Genomic DNA, 10969 nt, shown 5'->3' with positions numbered 1-10969 from the left:
CTTCAAGCTAGTATTTTTCCTTTTTTAGACGTCCTTGAAAAGGGTAGACACTCATTATTGTCCACGCATTGATTTGTGAAAATTATCATTACGTTCGTCGAGTGTAGGTTGGCAAAAATACCCTCCTATTTTCGTATGTCCCCTTATCCAATCTAAATACTGTTTTCGGCCCATCACGTAAATAGCGGTTCATAACCTCATTCCGCTTCTGATACTATGATTGGTCAAAAAAAAAAAAAAAAAAGAAGAAAAAGTTAAAACGGACGTAGGTAGATTTCAAATCATCAAAAATTGATTTAATCAACGATATTATACATGTATATAAAAAGAACATCTTTTAGGGTAAAACCGATAATTATCTAACATACCTGAAAATATTTTGGAGATATATAGCCTTAAGAGCTAATCGAAAATATTTGGTAAAAATAATTAAAAACTTCTTCAGTGCAAGGGGAATAACACTTCTGGATAGACTACCTTATAAACTGAATGAAATGACTAAAACAGTTTAAACATGATTTATACCGTTCTAAACATGCTTTATACGGTTCTAAACATGCTTTATACGGTTCTAAACATGCTTTATACGGTTCTAAACATGCTTTATACGGTTCTAAACATGCTTTATACCATTCTAAACATTATTTATACCGTTCTAAACATGATTTATACCGTTCTAAACATGATTTATACCGTTCAAAACATGATTTATACAATCCCAACAAGATTTATACAATCCCAACAAGATTTATGCAATCTCACCGAGATTTGTAAAATCTCAACAAAATTTATACAATCTTAACAAAAATTTACGTAATCTCAAAAATTTACGCAATCTCAACAAAATTTATACACATAAACCAGATTTATGCAATGCAATCTCAACAAGATTTATACATATAAACCAGATTTATGCAATCTCAACAAGATTCACACATATAAACCAGATTTATGCAATCTAAACCACATTTGCGTAATCTAAACGAGATATACCCAATCAAGACATGATCCAATCGGATTGAATCAGTTTAACTGCATATCGTCCTTAAACAAGGAAGTGCTCTACCCCTTGCTCCAATAACTCGTATACACATATAACAACCCTTTCACAATTTGAAGAAACTATACATATAGAAGTTCAATTTCCAATTATTCAAGCAGACTACAAGGAAAATATCACTCTATATGCGTCAATCTCTTCTCCCTACTTGATCTATGGCTCGGAACAAGGACCTCAAAAAGTTTCAGTTGTTATAAACCAAAAGGGTGGAGAATGCTTTTTGGAATGAATAGACGTGGGTGAAAAACGATTTTAAATTTCTTCTCCGTGAAGCTAAATGATACACGGTTCGAATCAGTTTTTCAAGGGTGACCAAGCGAGGGTGCAGTAAAGCCAAAGCCTACGAACACGCGAGTTTCAAGTGTGTAGACACGAACTGGGACGAACCAACGAGAACGTCCTCACTGGACGAACTAATCATTATACGATAAAATTATCACTTGGTGTGTTTTATGAAGTACAGAGTGAAACCCACGTGTTTTAAATTTGGTTTAAATAGCCTGGTGGTCTCCTTTAATAGCAGAAGCGACTCGCCTTGAAAAATACCCTGCCCGGATGTTAGGGGTTTTTTTTAGATCGGTTTTGCCAGCAGATCCAACAAATACTTTCGACAAATAATTCACAATTTAAGGTGGATAACCTTTAAGGCTGTGGAAATTTCTAGGGTGGCGGTTGGATAAATGTAACCTGGAGAATTTATTATAAAAGCTTAACTAGAAACAATGTAATTGAAAATATAGCAGGATTTGCAGGAAATTTTCAGATTCAAATTCCCTAACATTTCCAGACCTTGGAAACCCTGTCTAGAAAAAAAAATGATTTCAGATTATAAATCATGGACCTTTATGGCCTCGACAAAGACTGTAGTGCAGTTATATTTTTTAGCCATTGCATAGCAAAATCCTTTTTTCTGTAAAGGCCCAATACTTCTGATATTCTAATTATGCCGACGACGTCCTAGAAATTTTCACAACTTTCAAAAACCGAAAATAGGCAGAACTTCATAATCTGAAGTACAAATTCTCCATGTTATGTGAAAAATGGTATTCGGATGAAACACACATGATCATGCGCCAACCAACTTAACTTCGATTTATCACCTTCTTGCAAGGTAAATAGGAAGTTAAATTTAAACTTGGAATTACAAATAGAGCAAAACATCTTAGCTCTTAAATTCAAACTCTACTCAGAAAATATAACCAGTCCACTCTCTCAATGTCCTTGCCTTTAGTTTTGTTCAAATTGGTCCGGATTACAGCTTCAAAATTTCAAATATAGAAACCCGAGCCTCTTCAGGCAAAGTACAATACACCTTATAGTGTGAACACGCTTTTAAAGTCATATTTCACCAGTGGTTATGTTGTTTTCTGCTAAAACAAGTACGCCTATATTGGTAAGGTTATAAAGAGAGTTTAAAACGTCTTTCACGACACGATCTTGACCCACAACAAGGCTTAGTTGAACCACCCACTAAGATTCGCTTCTTTTTTTATAAAGAAAAAAAAATTGGAATCTTCAACCATGATGCACTTATGTCTCTTATGTCTAGGTCGACTTCTTAAATTACTAAAAATTGGCGCGAAATGACGTAGGTTTATCTTAAGGTAATAATTCGCTCGACATTTAGTCAGAAGTCGTAAAAATTTAACAACTTTCTTTCTTTTTTTCAGGCGCTTAATTATGTCGCCAAAACGGAATATTTTGAACATTTTTCACTAATTACCCATGCATGAATGATCTTGAAAATAATTAGCAATCTTGAGAAGTTAATTATATTTATATTCTAGAATGTCTACGGTAATAATTAGCCGTTAACAAAGTAACAACTTCAGACACATCGTGCAAGAAAACGTCTAGCGCTATAGACGTTTTCGTATATGATCTTTCAAGTTTGGCGCGAGAAAAATCGCGCGTTTTTCTTTTTCAAATTTGCATATTAAAATTAGGCTTAACACTTTTGAAGTTTTTGTGAGAGGTTTACATTTAATATACACGATTTTTGGTCTATTTTAATTCTTGGACGGCAACCCATCCCCATTGAGCCTAAAGATCAAACGCAACCTAACCTAACTAACATTATCCTAACCAATCCTATAATCTATAAGAAGCCTAACACCCATTTAATACTTTTGGGAGTCTGGTTGCTATCTTATCTCCTATTCTTGAAATCTAAATTAACAATATTCTTAGGAATGACTAAGATAAAATGAAGAACCCGAAGAAGACCTAAGAACAAAAGAACATACTTTTAGCCTAGTGTTTATGTTTCCATAAGCTCATACTTTTGCTTGTCAATGTTGCAACGATGCACCAGGGACCAAGAATAGTGGACAAAAAACCTCAAAGATATCTTTGAACGTAATCATGTCTGGGTTCTTGGAAAAATCAAAGGTCTGGGTAGTAACCGTTGAATTCTCCAAACCTTAAAAATGGAATGAATTAATCATCTACTTAAGTGCTAAGACAAATTTACGACTATTAATTGTAATTCCTCCCATGTGTCGTGTTAGATTTTAATGATTACAAGTGTTAATATTTTACGGTTGTTATATGATGATGATGTTGAACTCCTCCCAAGCCTAAAGCCATACCTTTCAAATATCTTGTAAAATAACCACCAATTTCCAAGTAATAGCTTTGTTTAAGTCAAAATGTTCATTGGTGATAATTAATTTTACGTGTCATGAAATATCTTATGACAATACCCTCGAGGAATTCTAAAGTACTTAGCTTCACTTCAAGAGTGTACTTGTGGTAATCATGAATATTGCAGTTGGCCAATCAGGGTTCAGAATGGAATGTTCCTTATTTTAATTCAGGGGTATATAAGTCGAAAGGTGTGGCCTACATGGAACTCTTTAACTTCTAATAGAAAACACCCTGTATAGAGTTTCAAAAATGACCCAGTTAGAAAGTTGTTGGTTGCATTTATTATGTATTATTTGTTTGTTCTGGCCAACAAAACTAAGTTTCCAATTTAAGCTAATTCAAGTAGTCTTATTTAGAATCGTGAATAATTTAGAGCACAGACTTCATTAATGTTTAATGATATTTTCGTGAACTAAAGTGTATAAAGTTTAAACCTAAAGGGAATATTCCAGTAACTTGTAAACTTGGTCGTGCAGAACTGAACTGACTAAACTGTGTCGTACTTTTCAAGAATTAAAGAAGATATGTACAATTAAATTAATCAAAAAATTAAGACACCATTTATCCGTATATACGATTGTTGACCACGAATTTATAAGTTTATTTATTGATTGGGGTAATTAGATTATCACGTGACTCAACTCTAACTAACCTTGACCCAAATTCCAATTATTTCCAAAAACCCATCAACCAAAAAATGTCAACTTGTCTCTTACCTTCCCTTCCTTAAGGGGACTTTAAAATGAAACAATCTTGAAACAGTAAATTAAAAAAAAAACGAAAAACCTTTGAATAATTTGTCAAAACGTTACCCAATAGGAGGTCCCCGAGCGCGTAGGCAAATTTTAATTATCGCTTCAACAATTAAGTTAACGGTACAGCGTGTACCTTGTCTATCGACTTAGAACCAATTCCTCTCTACCCATTTCCAAAGACTCCAATTAAAGCTTTGTCAAATGCTTACGTTAATAGCTTCAATTGGGTCGACAAGGTTCGTTAGATAGTTGTAAATAATGGCCGTGAAAACATCGCCCTCGTCAGGGCTGGTACAATTAAGACGACAAAAAAGAAGAAAAGAATTATCATTTAAAATGGGGGGTGGAGTCCCAATTTCAGGGTTTTTTCTTGCCCATGGAATGCACGTGGGGTATCTTCCCTAGAGATTTATTTTCACGTTTTGAGAAGCTAATGAAAGTAAGTAAAGCAAGTAGGTCTAGGTTTGTTAAGCAATTGTTTATAGTTAAGCCCTGGGCTTTGGTACGGATTGAAGTGGAAAATTTTTACGATTTTGTTAAAGGATGAATTGAGGAGGTTTTTGGCGGGGTTTTTGCCATCCTTTGATCACTCAATCGTATAAATTCCTTTGTTTTTACTCCACCCCTAACAAAACTGAGAGCATTTTTGCACGGGTATAAATATCATCTTCGCTTACTGAAAATTACAAGTTGACTCTTAGACTCATCTCGGAACCATCATGAAATTCGTAAGTCTTTAGTTTTCATTCTATTCAGAACGTATTAGTTAACCAAAGTTCCCAAGCTATGTATGTTTAATTTCCCCAGCTTTAACTTTCGAGCACCAGTTGGATAGGTTTTTGCAGGGTTTCAGTTGTTTACAACTATGCATGTAGTATGCAAAAGTCCAGAATACTCCAAAGTTTCAGTTAATCGGTTTCAAACTCAACACTATTTTAATTTCAAAATTAAATGACCAAAACTTGAGGTATTACCAAGAGTAACATTGGTCTGTTAATTTTCTGAAGAACAAATTACTCGTTGTTGCAAACTTCCCATCCGTGCACCCATGTGTTTCTATTTCATCATCTCCTGTTGCACTGATCAATTACTCCACTTCCTTCCCGCCATCTATTAACGACCCTAATATAGTTCAATTTAAATTAAATCACGTTTAGCTAATAGAAATAATTAATCAAAATTAAAGAGGACACAATTTTAAGAGTATTAAACTAAATCCTTTTTTTAATTTGAACAGTTGGTCGTCCTCCCCTTGTTGCTAGCCGTATGTCTCGGAGCCGAGCAATCGATCACTAGATCAGGGCCAGCTTACAACTTCAACTACAACACGGGGGATTTGGGAGCCCACGCTAGGACAGAATCCAAAACGGCCGAAGGAAAGGTCTCTGGACGTTACAGCTACGTGGACCCCAATGGACATCTCCGAGAAGTCAGATACAGTGCCGACAAAGATGGATTCAAGGCCGAAGGAGACGTTTCAGTCGACAAGAAAACCGCCCAAGAAGCCGCCGCTATTGCCGCCTTAGCACCCAAGGTACCACTTCCTGTTGCACCAGCCGCTGTCCCTGTTGCCCCAGTTGCACCAGCGGCCGTTCCAGTTGCTCCAGTTGCTGTGCAACATTACACCGGCCCAATCATCCCAGCTTATAACCCATACTTCTACTCAGCGGCTGTTCACAATTTGGGATATCCTTTGTTCGCCCACCGTGTTATCTACTAAATTAAATACCCATAAAAGACCCGAAAACGTAGCGCCATCTTGGGTTAAAAAGAACCCGGCATGATTGGCACTTCAGCTCAATTCCATCTTTCAACGTTCTCAGGTCATTTATAGGTTCTCGACTAAACGCATCTCCACCGGTATTTGTTCATATTTGTACATTTTGAGAGTTATTGTTAACGAAAAATAAATGTTAAAATAAAAACATATGATTAAGTAGTTTTTTCGAGTTTATTAATTTAATTAACAACAATAAGAAAGACCCCGGCTTATCTACGTGTCTGTCTATCAGTAACGCAGCCTCTAACAGAGTTTAGCTCGACCCCGGTTTATCTATGTGTCTGTCCGTCTGTCAGTCTGTCAGTAACGCTCTAACAGAGTGTAGCTCGAAAACCCCGACTTTTACGTAACTGCACGTCGTGTTATTTTCTAAACCAAAATATGACCTAAAATTCTATCCCGATGGTGCACTTAACTCCGCCGTACATTATATTTTCATTGAAGATATGATATTTCTTAAAATGAACATCAAAACCAAAAACCGTCTGGAATATTTTGAAAATATCAAAACGCGTTTAAGAGGCAAGAAAAACAACCCGGCTCCAAAAAAGGGTAAAAACTAGACTTTAGAAGCTAAAACCTCTTTCGTAATTTATTCCATAGGGAATTAAAGTTATAAGATACGAGTTTTGAAACAAAAAATGAAGCAAGCATATATAAAAGCATCCTATCAACGTATCTTCCGAGAAAAGAAGATCAAAGCGGAGAAAGACGAAAGAAGATATCCTGATTTTTTATTTTAAACAAAAAATACGATACTACAGAGTAGACTAAAAATGTTCCGAGACTAGAGAGTAGCTAAACTAAAAATGTTCTCCAAATATCAAAAGCCAGATAACTATTTGTTCTTCGAACTAACATCAGAGTCTGGAAAAAGAGGAAGAGAACTTTAAGGGGTTACAACAAACAGGGCGAAATAAGATACAGGGTGTTTCTGCTGCCGTACATTTAGGGGGATGTCCTTTGGCCTTTCGTGGTCACTGTTTACAACAATTAGAACCAGCTCGATCACTGTATAAGATTATCAAACAGTTTACAGGGCAAACTTCGATTACAGTTTAGTTCTCGTAACTACGGTTTTATAGTACAGGTATTAATTCCTGGTGATACTTAGGGTCGGTATACACCCATCATTCAGAAGTCAAAAAGAATAAACAGGAGGGTGGCACCACGTGATTTACCCTATTCATCCCTCTCTGTTAAGTTTATTATAACTCTGCCTTTATAAGTCCTTTGTTTCTTCTCTCTTTTGGCTCCCAAATAAAAACAGAAAAAAAAAACCTGAGTACCCCATCCATGGCAACGAAGTCCTCCCAGCATCCTCGGAGGGCGTTTGGTACGAAAACGTCGACAGTGTCGACTGTGTCTTTCATGAGAACTAGCTTCTATTCTAAAATGGCGCTACGCGGCAGCACTTAACAATCCCTTACCAAAAGTACTGGCATGAGCAGGGAAATCTGGGAGACTTTCATAGCCCCACGAAGACTTCTACTTCATCTCATCTCTCTCTCCTCCAATCTGAGTCTGAGAAACTCTAGACAATGCATGCGTACAGCGAAAGCGTATTTCTTTTAAAGGTCACATAAGGTGTGCAGTACTTTATTCCAATATTATCTTAGCACTAAAGCTGGTTGCATCTGAAACAGGGTGGATAGAATATGAATTTGAAAAAAAAAAAAAAAAAAAGATTGCCTAGTCTTGGTATGAATTTTTTAAATTTGGCGCTAGAATGTCACGTGCATTTATGAATCCATTACCATTCCTTTGCTTATGAATATTGGAATTCCGTGCGCTTAACAATTGATAAAGCATAGTCACATGATTCATGAATAAGGTAGGACAGGAAGGCCACGCTTTTATATAGGGAGCTAACAGCTCTGACCCTGAAACGTCACACCCTTCTATCTCTAACTGGAGTTTCATCCCCCCTAACGTTTGGAAACAGTATTTTACGCGCAAAAATGCCAACCAGAGAGGGGCTGCGTGACGTCAGACTATCTATTCCCCCTAGCCAGTTGTTAGCTCTCTATTGGAAGCAATAAATCCAATCACGACAATACTTCGTTTTATAAAAGGAAGGATCTTAATTTCTACTTAACAACTTATAAAGTTGCGAGGGCGGGTAACCTCTGACCTTTCAATAAACGGAAATAACAAACAAAGACTCCACGTGGTTTGGGAACACGTGACAAGGTGCAAACGCACGCCTACTAGACCTTATTCAATTTGTAAACTCATCGATTGAAAAGATGGATACTTATTTTTAAATAAGCCTTTTTTGTTCAACAGTGACTTTTTAAGCACAATAGCGTCGATTTACCCAAGAGAGAAGAGAAAAATTCCACATATATATTTTTTGTACTATCGAGTTAGCGGGGGGAGGGGCGCTCATCCAATCAAAATTCAAGAGCCGAGAGTGGGATAAGTTCAACCTCTCGCGATCTCGAGGCTTGGCACGTGTTTCGTTGAGTGGAAAAGATTTGGCGCGTTTTTTTTTATTTTTTCATTTATTTTTTAACATCGTCAACGAAGCGATGAGAGAAAAAGTCCCGCGAAAATAGATTAGTTTTATTTTGCAAAAGGGTTTCTTTTTATTTCTTTACTTATTTGGCAAAAATATTGCAATATAAAGCATACCAATAGGTCGTTAAAACGTCTGCTTCAGATTGGAAGGGAATAAAGGCATAATCTACTGTGATTTCGAACCAATACTTATGGAAAATAATAATAGGGTTATGATTGTATATTTAATAATTGTTTTATCCCAATTTGAAAAAATATTAATTAAAAATAATTGACCTCTAATTAAATTAGAAATCATTGTCTCAATCAGTTTCTTAATTAAATTTAATGGGGGTCATCCGTAAAATACTTTGACCAATCTTAACTCGAAAACACTGTCCCTTAGGGCAATCAAAATGGAGATAGAAGTTACATTTTCGACTCAAAATTGATTTCCCAATGAACATCCCCCTTAATTTATGGTATGCAGACTTATCAGAAACACCCTTTATAGAGAACCCTAACAATCTCTTTTTCAAAAGACAGTGAGTGAGTTGATGACCTTAGCGATGAAGAGTTTTAAGTTACACAATTAAAATTAGGCCCTTCTGATCAACGTCTCGAGACTTGATGATGGAAAAAACTAGACTGTCATATTATAAACTATTTTTAACTTGGGAAGCTTATTTTTCATTACATACTTTGGGAAAAATTAAATATTTACTTAATCGAGCGACTTTCACGTGAAGAATCGGCATCCTTATACTTAAACACTGGAGAAAGTACAGTTAGTTAAGGGCTTAAGGTGCCGATACTCGATCTGCCGTCCTTGAATATATTTCAATATCTATTAACGCTGGAATCGATTTTTCGTCTTTTAATCTCTTAGCTTTAGAAGAGCCGGGGAAATAGAATTTAATTTGCTTAACTGCACATCAAGACAAGAGCAATCAATATTGATAACAATGATGTCTGTGTTTAATTGAAAACTCATTTGACGAACGGAACAAATAAATCTGAATGAAACTTCTTTTCCAAAAAGAATTTTTATTTTCTATGTTGGGTTCGCGATCTAGACTGAAGTTTACGACATAACTATGATGTATGAGGGTCCGGGAATAGTAACTTTAAACGTTCTTAGTTCTTATATAAGTTCTTGGTAACATCATAAGTCTATAATTTAAGTATGACACTTCCTATACTTCGTAATACTAGAGATAACTAGTTCGAGAACGATGGAAGCGAGAATTGAAGTCCTACACTCGGTGGTTAATTAATTTTGCAGGAGTTCCATCTAGGTCTTATTTAGTCTGAACTTACTAAGCATTTGACAGCGCCTCACCAGGCGTCGCTTTACCTCGAATCTATGACCAACGTCACTTCATGACAAACTTATTTCCTGAATAACGATTCAATTTTCTGGCGCCTTCTTATTCTTTAATCTCACCATAAATAGATTTAATAAATCTAATAAAAATCAAAACTGCTTTTCTTAACTCACTCCTTCATATACATAAATAAAAGAAAATCCTAATGTGGAGGCAAAGAATCGAATTAATCCGAATGTGTAGGGAATTATATTGACACAAAAATGTTGGCCCACTATCCCCCCACCGGCAAGTCATTTTTAGTAAGCAAAAGAGGGAAATTTTCAGTATTATATTATCATATTTCTTTTCTTAAACTTGACACGTCTGTACGTGGCTTGTCAGCTTTATAAACAAGGTCTCTCGGGAGTTGGGAGGTCAATGCAAAGGCATTACTATACCGTCTAAAATTTGCTCGCCCCGATAAAGAAGCTTGGGAAGAAGGAAGAAAAAAAATTCTTGTTTGAAGTAAGGGGAGAAGTTAGGCTTACGTAGTTTTTCACCTACACTCCTCGCTACTCAAACACCTCTACATTTCTAGAGCTATTAGTTCGTACCAAATGAAAGTACAATGCGTTAGAAAACTACCAGATAAATATAATCCTTAACTTTTTCTTCTATAACGAAATCAAAGAGCGTATTACGAAGAGTAGCTACAGTAAATTCCTTCTCGAGACGAACGTTTCAGCCTCATATTCGTTTTGGGAAAGAGTAAGAACGGGTATGAAGAAGGGTACGGACGGCAATCAAAGCTATAGCTCCTAACACACAAGAAAAATTACGATTGAATAATATTATTAGCTACGTGTGATAGAGTAACTGTTTTGTTAACGCCTCCTGTGGCGACCCTAACATG

At 36.0% G+C, this 10969-nt stretch overlaps 1 protein-coding gene across 1 annotated transcript; it reads left to right on the top strand.

Moving 5' to 3' along the window:
• The first annotated feature begins 5166 nt into the window (after positions 1 to 5166).
• On the top strand, positions 5167 to 6378 carry LOC149702656 (adult-specific rigid cuticular protein 11.9-like). The gene is made up of 2 exons (XM_089866520.1): positions 5167 to 5192; positions 5702 to 6378. The coding sequence occupies exons 1-2, from the start codon at positions 5184 to 5186 to the stop codon at positions 6182 to 6184; spliced, it is 492 nt and encodes a 163-aa protein (XP_089722646.1). The 5' UTR covers positions 5167 to 5183; the 3' UTR covers positions 6185 to 6378.
• Positions 6379 to 10969: the final 4591 nt, after the last annotated feature.

This window comes from Phalangium opilio, unplaced genomic scaffold, assembly GCF_054372755.1.
Source record: "Phalangium opilio isolate 3A_F unplaced genomic scaffold, DU_Popi_V2 ptg000017l_1, whole genome shotgun sequence".
Lineage (NCBI taxonomy): Eukaryota > Metazoa > Arthropoda > Arachnida > Opiliones > Phalangiidae > Phalangium > Phalangium opilio.
The sequence above is the reverse complement of the archived record's forward strand: the minus strand, read 5'-3'. Positions and strand labels throughout refer to the sequence as shown.